General features: G+C 38.2%; 3 protein-coding genes and 1 non-coding gene across 4 annotated transcripts; 2 read left to right on the top strand and 2 right to left on the bottom strand.

Moving 5' to 3' along the window:
• Positions 1-321: 321 nt before the first annotated feature.
• Positions 322-3,751, bottom strand: LOC145464520 (uncharacterized). Its single transcript, XM_081448434.1, has one exon. The coding sequence runs from the start codon at positions 1,781-1,783 to the stop codon at positions 1,088-1,090; it is 696 nt and encodes a 231-aa protein (XP_081304560.1). The 5' UTR covers positions 1,784-3,751; the 3' UTR covers positions 322-1,087.
• A 212-nt stretch (positions 3,752-3,963) lies between these two features.
• LOC145464521 (small ribosomal subunit protein eS21-like) lies at positions 3,964-6,589 on the top strand. The gene is made up of 6 exons (XM_081448435.1): positions 3,964-4,063; positions 4,152-4,214; positions 4,437-4,500; positions 4,997-5,065; positions 5,874-5,929; positions 6,526-6,589. The coding sequence occupies exons 2-6, from the start codon at positions 4,165-4,167 to the stop codon at positions 6,539-6,541; spliced, it is 255 nt and encodes an 84-aa protein (XP_081304561.1). The 5' UTR covers positions 3,964-4,063; positions 4,152-4,164; the 3' UTR covers positions 6,542-6,589.
• Positions 6,590-7,958: 1,369 nt separating this feature from the next.
• Positions 7,959-8,056, bottom strand: Trnai-gau (transfer RNA isoleucine (anticodon GAU)). The gene is made up of 2 exons: positions 8,020-8,056; positions 7,959-7,994 (listed from the first exon to the last, which is right to left on the bottom strand). It is a non-coding gene; the product is annotated as a tRNA-Ile (tRNA).
• Positions 8,057-10,536: 2,480 nt separating this feature from the next.
• Positions 10,537-16,276, top strand: LOC145463188 (uncharacterized). Its single transcript, XM_081446915.1, has one exon. It carries the CDS (start codon positions 12,772-12,774, stop codon positions 13,342-13,344), a length of 573 nt encoding a protein of 190 aa, XP_081303041.1. The 5' UTR covers positions 10,537-12,771; the 3' UTR covers positions 13,345-16,276.
• Positions 16,277-16,304: the final 28 nt, after the last annotated feature.

The raw sequence follows: 16,304 nt of genomic DNA, 5'->3' as shown, positions 1-16,304 counted from the left end.
GAATTGCCGAATTGTGGAAAATGAATCTACTTTAGGTTCTAATAAGCTAATTTACAGAGTAAAGTTCATTGAAGTTTTGTGTAATTATTTGGTCCTTATTTATTTCGTGAATTTACATTACGTTCCACCTCAGAGTATGAGGTTAATAAAAATAAAAGCAAAATGGAATCTGGCTTTTTTGGAGTCAACGGATCTGCGCTCATAGATGGCAGAACAGGTGGCCTAGGCCGAGATTTCAGTTGAGGGTTATCAGTACCAGTTCAAACCAACATCTACATTGTTTCCACAGGAACAATCTTCGCAGATGTGATAAGTAAAGAATCGAACATGCGCGAAACTCAGAGAAGCTACAGAAGGTCAAGGTTGAGAGTGGTGTAATTCCCGAGATCTCGACAAGTGTTTGGGTCATTGGCTCGTTACAGTTGTGTTTAATTTGGAAAGTCATATACTCTCAGTTGAACATTCACGAGTGAGTGTCAGTTGATGTAATGAGACATTCTTTATTGTCATTCTGTGTCAAATATAATCGATAATAGATAATACACTTCAAAGAGAAGAACCAGTTTTAAATTACCTTCGAAGGAAATTTAATCTATTTCGGAAATGTCAGCAAATAAAGATTGTTTCGGACAAAATTTTCAGTTTAATAAACGCTATACATTTTTGGCTCGGTAAACTCCATGTTTTTGATCACCTGTTGTTTTGCCTCCAAGCAAATATGTTAAATATAAGATGACCAATCAAGCATAGGTAATTACCATAAAACTATCTACCTGTTCAAAACAATGACATTATGCTAAAATTATTTCATGCTCACAGCGACAAACATGCCACGATTTTATTTATCCAATTGTGTTCAACGGGAAAATAAAAAAATAAAAAGAAGAATTTAAAATCCTTCCTTTTCTGAAAGTAAATTTAGCCACTAGGAACACAGGCCAATTGGCGTGAAATATGAGTGATTTTTCAAATATACTTACGATATTGGCCCGGAAGTTGTAATTAAAGTAACATGTAAAACAACTGAAATTTTACTTTGCATTCTTTATAGGTTCATTATCATTTTCGATAACATTTGCGGTAAAGTTTATTGGTCTATTGTGTCTTCAACCAAAACGCCATAGTTTGCGGATTTGCCTCTAAAAACGACATGACTTGGAAAATTAATAATCCACTTTTCAAGCCTGCCCTTGGTAGACATTAACCCCCTTAATATTGCATGTTGAGCTCCAGTTGCCTTCCCACGGTTTCTTTCTTGTTCACCCACATCGTCATCTTCTTCAGATAAACTAGAATACGAAAAACTATTCGCTATAGTGTCTTTGCCGTCCCTGGGTTTTACGTTCTTGAAGCCATGCTTTTTGATCCTCGTCGAAGGCGCGCTATTTGCGGAATTGTCCCACATATTTTGTACTACACGCGAAATAGCTTCAATCCACTTTTCACAACTTGATTTACAGTCTGTTTTCAAAAGATGTACACCTCTTTTTGCGCGAAGCTTAAATTTACAAGTTCCATCACGGCTTTGTTGTTTGCGATCAGATATCTGTTTTGACTGTCGGTCAGTTGCGCTAAATTGTGAAGATGACGCTTTTCTCCCCAAAACCTCACATGTCGTCCTCTCTGTCAGTGTAATGACTCCAGCAATTTTCCGCTCGTTCTCATTAATAAACACAAGACTGTCTTCTCGCAACTCCACCCAGTATTCTTTCCATGTGTTTTTCTTCATCTTCTTCCGTAGCATTTGTCCGTGAAACAAGTCCATAGCGTCTGCATTCACCATGCTGGTAATATCCTGATCCCGGCGTCAGTCTTCGTTCAAGTGTGAAGTTCCAAGGGAAGATATCAAGCAAATTCCTCGACCGGGTGAATTCGAAATCTCCAAGAAGACGAATTTCAGTAGTTTGTGATTGAATCTTGCTTTACTCAAGCGAGAGTTTGCTGGCAATGTAATTATTCATGTTTTGTGTTGCGTCAATATTGAGTCAGGTTACGAAACATGAGTACGGTAGCTTGCCCTCAGGGTGTCTTGAAATAGGCCTTGCTGATAAGAAATCTATCTCAAACCTCAATTGACCAATTAACGTTCAGTTTGGTGACCTCACCTAGATGCCCAAATAGCAACCACCACAGTTGGTTTCCTCTTTCAAAAAGCAAAAATTTCAGTTATTTAAATCATTCACTCTGGGTGCCATAAACAATTGATGGCATTGATGTCAATACAGAAGATCCTTGCATTGTTTAGTCTATTCAGTTATCACGGAACTCAGTCATTACAGCTTGGCAAGCATGACTAATGTTATTTCAATTTTGATAACATTTCTTCATACACAAACTTGGTGTTAATCGAGTTTACTCCTCCATGTAGTCTCCAAATTTACTCAGGCAGAGTTCACCACACAAAACGTTAGCACATGTATGCAGGTGAGCCCGAACGCTCTCCGAATTCTTCTGTTTCGCGCTTGCCGAAATTTTTTCCGTCCTCGCCCGGAGCCTGTTCGCAGGCTAGTATGAGGACCTCCCACTGTATTTCATCTCCCTGGCTTGGGCTGATTCCGCAAATATACCAATCAGTTCACAACCAACTAACCCGAATAGATCAATGGTTATTAATGTACGACTCAGCCGATCGCAGTAGCCAGAAATTCTCTCAGAATATCAGTGATGCTGATTCTCCGAGCTTAAAGCTTGCTAAAGTACATGACCGTGAGTCCTTGAGAATTTTTCAACATAAGGATTTGCGCCAAGTCCTGTTAAGAAGAACTTTTAAAATTATTCAATCAGATTAATTGTGATAAATATTTCAAAAACTAAGAACTCAGCCATTATGGACGTACTCGCCACAAACCAAATAAACGCTAAATCTCTATGGCATTACATTTAAAATCACCCCTGAAATCCCAGACGTTAATCCATTCGTCCGGGCTGTCAGTGTCTCAGTTATGAGGACAGCTATTTGAGAAAACGTTTCTTGTTTCGCTTGCCCTGCCGGCTTTTCTTCCCTCTGTGATTTCTTCTTTTTTCACTCAAACTAAGAGGGGACCCGGGCATCCCGGGCCCCTCCCCTAGATCCGCCACTGAAAATAGCGAAGAAACGGACGATACCTTTCCGCCTTTTCTGTGTAGAAGTGAACGTGAACGAAAAGGAACATTTCCGACAAGAAACGAGTGAAATCTAATCAGTCTTCACTTCTCTGTGTCTTTTTTTTTTTCATGGAAGTCAACAGGAGAAACACTGGAGAGAGAGCCGAATAACTTTTAAATCACGATAGATTAAGGTTGTCATCAATTTTCTGTATGAATTAGGGACAGCAGTGAATAGATTTTTGTTATCATGAACAAACGGACAGAAGAATCTGATGTAAACTGGGACTGAAAATACTAACTAGAAGGAAACTTGTGTGTGGGGTAGCGGGGATAAACTTTTACTCTAATGCATTCAGTTCAAAAGGGTTAAACACTGCTTTTTAATTATCACGAACTTGATAGCAATGGCCTGCTTTTGTTACAATACAACCCTAGAAATTAACAAGAGACACTCAGCAACAAGTTGTTGCTGAGCGTCTCCGATAAAGAATTCACACTCTGAAAATTCATAGGCCATCATTGATTAATGTTCTCAAGTCTCGAAGTGTCTTCTGAAACAAATCATGCCGGGAATTTCTCCCTGTTTCAGTTGAATTATTTCTCTTGGTGTTCTCAGTAGTAGTATTTTGTAGCTGATTTAGATTGGCAATGGTCACCGTGATTCTTCGCGGCCCTTCACGACGTTCGATATCAGGAGACGATGATGTTAGTCTTTTTGTCCGTATTTAAAGTTTCAGGTCCAGGTTATCAGAAAACCAGGTCTAGTCGATTTTTTAAAAAAATCTAGAGATTAATTGCTCATCAATCCTACTGCTGGCGACCGTGTTTCGCACAGCTGACGGGCGCCGTGTTCATTGTCGACCTTGGTGGAGGCCTGGAAACAAGTAGCGCGCACTATGAATGCTGGGACCGCACATGCTTCGTTCTTTTTTCCGCCATCTTTGTTTTACAGGAGTTGTTGAGTTGTCTTGGAAAGGTGAAAACATCATTTCTTTTGTTCAGATCCGCGTTGAAGTTAACATACTATTTACTTAAATATGCACTTATTTATCTGTCTCATTTAGATCATAAAATAAAATGCAGAACGAAGCAGGAGAATACGTTGATATGTACACTCCAAGAAAATGGTGAGGAAAGTGTTAAAGAAATAAAATTTCCCATATTTATTGTCTTTTTGTTGTGATTTTCTATAGTTTAGGACAATCCTCAAGTTTCTTTTGTATGAAATCGTTTTTGAAAAAAACACTTTTTTGTAGAACGCTTTTTTTTTAAGCTTATAAAGTTGATCTAAACACGTGTGCTTATAAACCTGCTATAAACTTAATGAATTCGTTTCATTCTGTTTGCAGCTCTGTCACTAATCGTGTGATAGCGGCCAAAGATCATGCTTCAGTTCAGCTGAACATTGGGGAGGTAAGTAGAGAGATGCTGCTTGTGATACATGCATGAAAATCCAAGAAATAATTCAGCAGCGAGATTCAATGTTGTTACTCATGTTTTCATCTCAGGATGTATATGGAGCTACACTTGACAATAAGTCTTGCAACTTAAGTTGCAGACAAATATGGGAGAGGGTTGTTGACCAGTTATACTTAAAATGACACATATGGCTTTTATACCTGCCAACTTTCTCTGAATCACAGGCTTGAGATATTTATCCCAGGAAAGCTTGTTTGTAAGTCGTGAGTTTTCAGACATGATGTCTGATTATACCGTAAAATTAGTTGGGCAATATTCAAAATTTGGTGAGCCATTGCCTGATGACTGACTGCCATTTCCAGCACTGTACTATGAAGCTCACCCAAGTGTTGTCCATCATGGGTGTCAAAAGTGTGAAGCTGGCTGTTGTGAGAGCAGAATGCAGCCTAGTCTTAGTGTTCAACTAACTGTTAAAATCTTTGTCTTGTAGATTGACGATACTGGTCGATTCACTGGCAGTTTCAAGACATATGCTTTGTGTGGAAACCTCAGACAGATGGTAATATCTTTTAATAAGAGCTAATGTTTTATCAATAAGATGTTCAGTAGCATTAGATATGTCTGAAATCCGTAGTTGGCGTTACGCATTGTGTAATGCACAGAGTGTCTGGTCACGTGTTTCGCTTCAAGTTAATTGACAGATGAGTCATGTACTAGAGAGAGAGAATGTTCTAGATGTTGACTGTCAAACGTGAGAGAAAGTAAGACTGTTCAGGAAGATTTTTTACCTCGATAGTTCAAGATTGTACTGAGATTGTCAAGATATGTAGTCCTCAGACAGAAGGAAATAAAGATTGTGAAGCCCACAGAGGTGTTATTTCTACAACATCAATTCATAATCAAACCATAATGGAAAAATCTGGTCAATATTTTTCACAGCACATAGTTGCATTTGGTCAGAACCTTTTTGAGAATGGGGCTTCATTTTGGTGCGAAAAGGAAAAACATGCCAGTTAGGACAAGTTCTCTTTTCCGTTTAGGTTAATATTAGATTTAGCAAATGAGTGAAAGTAAAGTGTAATATAGGGGATTAACTGGACTAACAGTATCAAGGTTAAGACTGACACGAGTTAGGTATGTCCAATTTCTTTTATCCAGTACTTACAGTTTTAAGATTTTCATTTTGTATCTTGAGAGCTGTGGGCCATTGTGAAAAACAGTCTATGTGTCCAGCCCAGAATACTTTGTAATGATAATATATTTTATGGTGCTTGTTGAACCAGGGCTGTCTGTAATGTCTTGAAAGCCACCCTAATTGAATATTGTGTTATTTTCAGTTAAAAAAATTGCTTTTTTATTTTCTGTAGGGTGAGGCTGACGATTCACTGACAAAGATTTGTATAAGGGATTCTATTATAAACAAGTAAGTTTGCCTCTATGGGTTACTTTTGGGAACTGATTAGCAAAACTTTTGATGCAAAATGTGAAAGAAAAATTCACAATTCAATCTCAAGGAACAAGGCAAAGAAATGAACAGAATGCATGTGTCTTGACAACTTACAGGTCTAAAGACACACAAAGTAAGCTAGGATATGGTAGAAGAATATATTTCCAAAGTATATTGTAAAATAAACTTGAAGTCCATGTTTAACAAGTGCAGGTTAATACATAAAATACCAACCACTACAAGAGGAAAGTCACTTGCTAATTTGGAGATTTATATTAGTTAAAATTGATCAGTCATTCTACCCAATAAATAGCAAAGCATGTTATATTTATGTGTTTTATGTATTTTATTTTAATGTGATTTTATGCTTCATTTCCATTACTGCATTCTTTAAATGCAAGGATAAAAGTTAAGTTCTATTAAATTTTCAATGTTGATTGAATATGTTTGACTTAGATAAGAAGCACATGAGAATTTGTCCTGCATGTCAGGCACATGGTGCTGTAAGCTAACAATGAACAATGTCTTTAGTAATAATTATCCTTTTCTGTTTTTTTTTGTTCTTTTTACAGGAACTATGACTCTTGAAGTGAAATAAAGAGAGTGTTCTGGCTTAATAAATAAATGAACTCTGAAGTGAAGTGATCTGTTAATGGTTTTCTTTAATGGCTTTTTCTTGAATAATAGTAGCCCTTACCCCAACTGCTTGGCAAAAGGCTTTAGCTGATAAAACTTTAAAAAAACCCTAAAAAATATTGACTTTTTTGGATGTCACAAGCCCATCTAGTTTTTCAGCAGGCAGGTGATAAGAGGAAACAAAATCAAACAACTTAAGATATTATGGTGGTTTATGACAAGTTTTCAGTTTAGGAATGAAAGGGAGCAACAGAGTTTTCCCCTTCCACTTGTCATGAACTCTGTGCGTTTTCTATTATAAATATTATGCAGTGTTTCAACATTCTTTTGATTACTACCGGTCAGGGAGGCCGTTTCCTACCTCTCTACCCACCTGTTGAAGATTCTCCCAGTCACTTCCCCCACAGGAAGAGGTTATGTTAAAACAGTTATTAGGAAGGTGACCTAGGTTTATTACAAACTTATTACAAAGAGGGTGGTGCTAAGCGTAAATTGCGATTCACTCTCCAATCGACAAATCCCAATAAAGTTACATGAAACGTTAATCGACTTAGGTGTGGTGCTTTTTCTTTTCACGAAATTAGAGAGAGAAGGAGACTATCTCCCCCTCAATCGACAAAACTCAACAGAAAGTTCATGAAGAAGACTGAAGTTATGGAGGATCCTTCAACCGGTGTTCATGATGGAGAAAGAAGCACGTCTTTTTTTCACATGCACTGGAGCCTTCAAAATTCTAATCCAGGCACTCGGGAAGGTTCAAACTCTTGGCGACGAGGTGGACGTTGTCCGCGTTGTTTCACAGGCAGAGTACTCTCTGTGTTGGTTTATGAGGGTTATGAATAAAGTTTTGAAAATTGCATATCTAAATTACATCTCGGTCTGAATATCCCAATAAAGTTACATGAAACGTTAATCGACTTAGGTGTGGTGCTTTTTCTTTTCACGAAATTAGAGAGAGAAGGAGACTATCTCCCCCTCTTGTCTTATCGCTGCTTACAGGTCTCCGGCTAAAAGTAATTTCGTGAAATGACGTTTCAGAAGGCCCAGGAAGGCGACAAAGCATCACACAGGAGTCGATTAACGTTTCATTTAACTTTATTGGGATATTCAGACCGAGATGTAATTTAGATATGCAATTTTCAGAGCTTTATTCATAACCCTCATAGATTCTGTTCGTTTCATATAAAGAATTATCAAACACGAACACACAGAGTGGTTTGCCTGTGGTTATTTACTTGGAGAAAAACAATCATTTCTCTAGTCCCCGTAAAATTTCCTGCTAAAGGTTTGGAAAACAAAAAGTAGGGAGAAGAGAATTGTTTTTTCAGTCGAAATGGAAACAAAAATAAAGAAAAAAAATTTTCCAGTTTGGTCCGTGAGAGGCTCGAACTCTCGACCTCGGCGTCGCTGTAGGACTCAGCGTCCCGGTGTATCAGCACCGCGCTCTGCCGACTGAGCTAACGGACCATTGGATACAATGGGAGGAACTTTTAAAATATAAAATTATTACATTAATCCAAACTGTTATACATATGTCAAACTTAAGAAAAATTTACATGCCCAACTTGTTCTTTCCGTGATATTTCTTATTTCCGTGCCAAAATTTCAAGCGCAAAGCGATAGGCCGATGGTTCGGAGTTTAATCTGGGGTAAGGGTTGATTAAGCCGTGCCCAGGCTCCTCATGGATATGCCCGGCACTATATATTTTTCAAAACCTAATGGAGAACGAAGCGTAAACTGCGAATAGCTCCACCGCCTTCTCTTCTTTTCTCATTTCTTTTTCACGCGTTGCATATAGGCCATTTCGAAATTGCACAGAGAACTGGGGCGAGTTTCAAATTGTAACCAATCGATAAACGGACACCACTACGTGAAAGATCACGTTAAGAGTAGTCATTTGACCAAGTTTGATGCTTTTTGGGTGAACAGAGACTTAGTTATAGACCTTGAAACATGGTTCAAAATCCATTCAAATGTCTCTAATGTTGAGACCACGTCCCCTAAAACCATATGAACTCTTAAATTTTTTTATGATTTCTGTTATACTCTTAAAAATGGGCAAACATCTCAGTTTCTTTCAAATGGTGAGTGAATGACAGGATTTTACAGTTGTCACAAAACTGATAAAAAAATTTTAAGAGTTTATATGGTTTTGGGGGACGTTCTCTCAACATTAGAGATATTCCATTAATTGTATGGATTTTGACAGAAGCCATAATCGGGGACTCCGTCATGTTTCAAGGTCCATAACTTGGTCTCTGTTAACCCTAAAAGCATCATACTTGGTCAAATGACTACTCTCAACGTGATCTTTCATGTGGTGTCAGTTTATCGATTGGTTAAAATTTGAAACTCGCCCCAGGTCCCTGTGCAATTTTGGAATGGCCTATAATCCCGCTCACTACATTCAAACAGTTGTGGCTGGAACGCCATAGAACGTGAACGGAACAGATTAACAACTCCGCACCGCTCGATCGTCCTCTACTCTCTACTCTGTAAATAGTTATAACTTTATGTAGCTAAAGTATATAAATAGTGCCCCCAATTAGCTTTTGTAAGCTAAATATCATTGACACTTAAATAAAGTCTTTCCTTCATTCATTCATTCATTCGTTCATTTATTCATTCATTCACTCTCTACTCTCTACCCACTATTCTCTACTCTCTCCGTTTCAGATAGGCAGGTTTAGATAGGGGAAGACGGTATTTCTATAATTATCTTTAAGACCCCTTGGGAAACAGTAACCTTATCAACCAAGACAAACTTAATTTCCAGTAAGCCACTAAACTAACACAAAGCTGCTTACAGTCGGAAGTCTTATATTATTACGAGTTCCGGTGGCCGTGTATTTCAGGAGATCTGTGCCTTACTTTCTCACGGGTCTAAGTTATCGGCAAGATGCTATTTTTAACGTCTATCTAATTTTCTAATTTATTGTTTACTGATCTTTTGATTTAGCAATATCATGGATTTTTCGACCCTGTACAAGTACTTTTCAACGACCAGTTGCTATAAAAAAAGGTTTGGGTGAGTTTTGAGTGGTTCAATTCTTGAGCACAATCCGGCATGTTGATGTACGGAGAATCTTGCCCACAAAGTGGCCAGTTCAACTCACAGCTACAGCATTTTGAAGTTGTACTTGTAACCACGCGTTAATCTTTAAAGATTAGTAAAAATTTCATTCCCCAGGGATCTTTTAAAATTTACCATTATTCAAATTAGTGACTTTTAAAGGAATCACTTCCTCACTAAACCGGTAGGTTTAATTTGACCTCCTAACACATTGTACCCTTTCAGCAGTTCAGTTCAAGAAGATCACAAATTAAATCTCGAGAGCAGTAAACATGTAATCAAAACGTTATGTTAAACTGACGATGCGGATAAAAAAGTCACGAACTAGAAGCACCTTGTGTCGATCATTCAAATTCTAAAAATGTGTGCGGACATGAATGGCAATTAGTAACAAAAATTGAGATTTCTAACAGTGGTCGTTGCTCACCAAACTGAATAATGTCCTTAGTCTTTGCGCTTTTCAGTTCTTTTGAATAAAAAGCTATCCATGTAGCTAATAATTTCTTCTGTTACTACAAGTCACTGTTTTGACCAGTGCTGATCATCTAACTAGTGTCTAGCAGTGCGGCTGCCGGTTAAACATAACAGCCCATTATTCTTAACGAAATTCCCATATTCTACACACAAATTTCTTTTGTCTTGACTGAATTGTGAAGGAAATACTAGTAGTCAGTGTTAGATGGATTAAATGCCACCCTGGCTCGGCTTTTTTTCACGGAAAGAGTCAATCAGAATATTCTGCTGTTATTACTTATCTACCGTCTGAATTGAATGTTTACTCTGCGAATCATGTTACCATTCAAAATCCCGTTAAACACAGTTTTTCGGAAGTGAGAGAAGCTTCAAGCCTAATTGTCGTGTAGCACTGTCATACTATGAGAAATATGATTGCCGTAAACAAAGCGATTAACGATTTAAGACTTCAAACGGCGATTATTTATACTTATCACAAGTCTGATTAAAACAGCACAGCCTCGTTCCTAGGAGGTCCTAGGTTCTTTCGGCTTTCCAAGTCTAAGATGGAAGCTGCAGAATTTTGTTGATGTTACCCGGGATGTTACCATGTGATTGATTCGGCATCGCCCAAGAAGTAGGTGAGGCTTCCGCTAGTTATTGACAGTATATTGTAACTTACTCTACTTTGACGGTTTAAGGCCGAACACAAACACAAGACTGGAAATTAAACGTCAAAACCTACAATTTACGGGCGTTTACTGGAGTTCCGGCGTGTTTTTTCATACTTTTTACGTTGACCTTATATTATGCGTGGAATTCGGCAATCTTATCTATGTATTAAGCATTATTAGATTATGCACATCTATAAACCACTCCACGGTCACATCGATTTGCAATGAACAAACTAATGACAAGTAAGGGAAGTTGGAACATTGTGCTTTACTCTGCACTGAAAAGTTGTGGACTAGAGACGAACTCAGTAACATTTCTTTTTGTTGGTTTGGTAACACAGGCAACATCTCCATTCAATATTAATGAAAACAAGTCGGTCAAAAACGTATCATCAAAAAATGAGACAGTAATTATTAAGCTCTGGGAACAAGTGGGTTTATGCGAGTGGGCAATTTCGTGTAGAAACTTATAACCTTATTGACCTTATCAGACAAAAATTTTGCCAACCAGCGTGAACACTACACACAGCCAAGATACAAATACCGATAGCATTAAAACTTTTAGCACTTTATTTCCTGCCAATCATGTGGTCCAGTCCTCTTGGTGTTTTTTTGAGACAGAACATTGAACTTTGTGGTTTAAATTGTGAGGGATAAACATTCCTGCCACTCTTGTTCCTGCTTATTACTGCGCGATTAAAATTGAGGTTGAAACTTCAAACTTTCCGCTCCGCCCATCGCTGGAGTGAAGGCGTCATGATTCTTAATTTTCGGCATGCGCGTGTGTCAGTGCCAACCGATGACTGACGTTCTTTCTAATCAAAGCACAAGGCGGGGGGAACAGTCTAAATCTATGCCATATTTCGACACCTTAAATGAGATGAACAGCCTTTCCGCACCGTACTACTGTACACGTGAACATTGTAGGCAACAGTATTTGTTTCAGGATCTCAAGCAAAGATTAACTAATACGATGCACTGCTGTATATATAGATAAGGTGATTGGAGGGCTGATTGGAGACTTCTTGAGCTTAAAATGCCATTCTCGACCACAAGTACATCGTGTCATATTTTGTAGAATCGTTCTTATCAATTCATAAATTGAGAACAACATTAATTTGTCAGAATTTGTGACCTTTATTTTAAGACCCTTTAATACTGTAGTGTGTGTAGTGATGTTGTTACAGGCAATTCTGTCGCTTATAAAATTGCCTTTAAATTGAACAAACCCTAAAAATGTGTGAGGGCAGAAAACGAAATGTTTGAATAAAGTCGCGTGCAGAGCAGAGCGGAAAGATGAGAAAGGATTACGACAGAAATAAAAAATAAGACAATTGTTAGGAAAACGTGTTCTGTAAAGCTCTCAAATCCTGCTTGATTCCTACGCACATTCCATCAGTTAGAATAAATATTGCGTTTCTGGTTGACCTCTCGGAGGTACAGAACACTGCACCGTGTTTAACTTTGCAAGTACTTTTTGCTTATGTTTACACAATTTATACTAGGCTTTTTTAACGATTAAGAGTTAAAATAATTTGAAAGAAGGAAAGGGTCATACAGTCATCTTCTAAAATAAGGAATCGGAAACGACCTCTCGGCATGACGAGGTGGCAGGTATAAACTGCACGTTTCGTGACAAATGAAGATTATCGTAGAAATGCAACACCTTTTCGACTCTGTGGGTTGAATAGGACTTCCGATTGAGACTGATGATTGCTTATATAGCAAGAATGTCAAAGCCTCAGACCAGTTTTCGCGTCAACAAGTTTGCGTGCGAGTGACGCTGTTTTCGGTTGATGAGTTGTTTGTCTTTGAAGTAGAAAAACAAGGCTCAAATTAGATAAACGCTAATAAGGGTAATAGCTAAACCTCTTAATTCTAAAAAGAAACGTCTTGGTTTTCATTAATCAAGATTCAAAGCACTAAAAGGAGGCAGCGATCCAAGACAGGACTCAGTTGAAGAGCAGCTACTGGTAGCAACATGGACGAGAGAGTAACACGACAAAAGCAGAACAAGAATACAAGAGTGAGAGGTAACAAGATGGCGACCGAAGGAAAAGACATACAAGAACTGGCGAAAAGAAGAAGAAGTAGAAGCAGACAAACAGAGGTCACAGCTGCGGATTTCTCGTCCAATAATTCTGTCAACGGTAAACGAGACAAAAGGACAAACTTTGTTTGCGAGCAAGAGGAGAATTCCCGAGAAAACAAGGTGAAAAGAAGAAACGACCAAAGCCGCCGATATGGAATGATTGTAGAGGACATTTGCATCGATATGGAAGACATTGTTTATGACATTCAAAATGGCAAGCTTTCACTCGAGGCACTGCCTAAGTTGGGACTATTTCCTTTACACGAAGCAGTCGCTCGTGGTCTTACAAAATGCGCTGAAAGTTTGATAGGACTGGGACTGCAACTGACAAGTGAAACACCTGATGGACTCACACCGTTAGAGGTAGCTGTAATGGCGGGAAATTTTGACGCGGCTGCCTTACTCATTCAGTATGGCGCTCCTATTGACCGCATTCGAGATGGAATCCCTCGATTTATTTAACAGTATAATTTTTTTCTTATTTCGGATTATTTTGCCTGTATCGGCGTCACTAAAAGTATCAGTTGTAACAGCTTTCAAAAAGTTCAATTGAATATAGTTGTTCTTTAACAGTGCACTTAATTTTATTCTATTTTATTGGAAACAAGACAGACTGCTTGTAAGCATTGTAGAGCATGTGATATCTGATCTGAAGCCTGTCTGCTCATTTTGGAACACAGGTCACTGACAAACCTCCTACAGTCAGTAACCTCTGTTTCTAGCTAGGCATTCAATCTGCATCCAGGAGCAGCCCTTCGATTGGATAGTACGTTCTGCGTTCCTCCTCCAGCTGATACGTGGTCTCCCACTCTCTCCGGGGTAGCGCAGATAGTTGGTCTTTCAAGTGTATGGTCTATCCATGTAGACTAGAGCATGTGATAAGCGGCAGCAAATTAATGGCACATCGCGACAAAGTCAAAACTTTCATCTATATTGTATTTATTAAGATAATAAAAAGTCATTTTCCGACATTATTTCTTGCTTATTTTAAAAGTGTTATGTAAGGGAAATTATAATAGATAAAAGGAACAGACAAATCTGCTTATCTGTAAACAGTGACCAGCATTTAAATCAGTCATACCATTGATAGTTGAGATAACGATCACCAAACCGCATTGGTTTGGCAGAATCGGAGAATGAGTTTCACACTATATATCCTTGCTTGTTTTTGACGCCTTTTCAAAACGTTCAAGACCAATGATCATCCTTGGTTCAGAAGGTAAAGAAGTCCTTTAGACACAGCACAGCATTGCGTTGTTTTGTTTAAATCGACAGTGGACATGTTATGTTTTTAATACCTTAGTATGACGTACGTAGAATGAACAAGCTACAAAACTCGAGATTCTTTCAAAATTAGCTTCTCGCTAGTATAAATAAACATTGTCACAACACCACAAATATTCTTTGCTGCTTTATTACGTGATAGCGGTACATTAAAGTGTATTATAACGCTGTTTCATACTCCTCGCAGCCATTTCCCTTCCCGGCCTATGTTCACCTCCCTGCATGGTGTTTGTCTTCACGATCTTCGCTTCCTCACAATCGCTGCTCCATCAGGAGCTTTAACATGTCTAATGAAACAAGTCAAACCTTACGTGCTGTCTGCTTGGTCAACAGCTGCGCAGGGGAAGTGAGCCCACGGTATTGGCAAGGCAGTTTCCTTCCTCGAGAGAAAGATTTCCTTGAGAACTGCAGCACGAATTCTGACTTCCTTTAATTCCAAAGTGGCTTTCCGTTTACCCTCAATAATTGCGCCAATGATCCTTTTAATTAAATTTTAAAAGAATCGTAAATTAAATCGTCAATTTAATAGTCAATTTAATATAACGTAATCCACAAAATAAAAAATACTAAGAGCCTATAGCGTTGCACTGGTGTTCAGAATTAAATAATTGACTATTTAATCATTACTCGCACAGAATTCTTGGTCTGTGATAATATTCACTGATCTCCTTTGTTGACTACGCACACGTTAATGAAAATTTCAATGCATACTTCTTTTTCAGAATGTTCGATTAAAGCTGGTGATGATAAAAGAAAAATATTTTCATTATTATACCGTCAGCCGTGACTTGTCTTCATGGTAGTGTACATGTATATTGTTTAGACACGTAACAGACAGTAAAATATTAAGTTCTTTCAAAACTTTCCAGGCCGATATGTAGTCAACAAAATAACAGTGACGACTTCTAAATAGCTTTCCCATGTCAAAAATTTCAAATAGTTACACAGCAAGGCTAATACGAGGCTTAAAAGCGCCCCACACAAACCACATTTTCCAGTTAGCGTCACCTTACAATAATGAAATGTTCCGAATCAGAAAATAACCACCTCATCAATAATTTTCATTCCGTGCCAAGTCACGAAGCCCGGTCACGATATAAGGATTGGAAGGAAAGAATTTCACAGATATGGGTTTTTTTTTTTTGAAAGAATGCATCAGTTTAACGTTTGGGAACGTTATTTTTAGGTTGCACATATTTTAAGTTAGAAAACATCTAAACAGATTTCGTGCGGGAAATCTTTTTTACAATCCACTCATTACCGGACTATTGGTGTCAATGAGGCATGTCAGAGAAAGAAGATAATCCATTGACTCATCACAGCTGAATTCGATAACAAAGATCCAGTCTCCCTTGCTCACATCACGTGTTGATAGTCATTTCATCCTTGCGAGAAGACATTGCCATAATAACGGTAACATGGAATATAAATGAATATAAATGACTTCACAATTAAATCTAAGTCGTCTATTATGATATTATTTGAAACCTCTGTAAGAAAACATGTTTGATTTGGCTTGCATACCTAATATGCCAAACCAGAGAGAAGAGTAAGGGTTGATGAGAGAACTAGCTCACGAGCTCATAGTTTCCAGTCACTCATGCAATCACGCAAAGGCGATAAATATATTAAATAGCTCGTCAATTGGTAGGTATGCTAAAAAGGGAAGTTTATAATACGTGGAATGAATAAGACAAACGTCAAGCAGCATTTGCGTGGGTTTTTAAGATTCCTTAAACGAGAGGCCACTGCCATCTTAACCTTTAACAAGAGTGATTAACTTTTAAATCCTCCCTATATTATTAACCCAATGCCCAGAAAACAGGTGATGAGAATAAACCTAATCATCAAGGGCTGTTGCCTTTATGTACTGCTGTCCGGGGATTCTCACAACTAACATCAAAAGGGATGTATGGCGATCCGTGAGGAGATTTTATGGCACGATCTTAAAGCGCAAAAGGCCAAGCTTCTCTTCTTCTAATTACTGTCTATCCGTGTAAATGGAAAACCTTATGCTACGTATCATCATAATCTTATCACGCCAGTTATAATCTGTTAATAGGAATAGAGAGAGCTTGTTGATGTGCTGTAGGTCACTTGGCGTCTAAAGGACTGATCAGTGATGAACAAGATATAGT

Source organism: Orbicella franksi, chromosome 12 (genome assembly GCF_964199315.1).
Source record: "Orbicella franksi chromosome 12, jaOrbFran1.1, whole genome shotgun sequence".
Lineage (NCBI taxonomy): Eukaryota > Metazoa > Cnidaria > Anthozoa > Scleractinia > Merulinidae > Orbicella > Orbicella franksi.
This window is presented reverse-complemented; position numbering and strand designations above follow the sequence as displayed.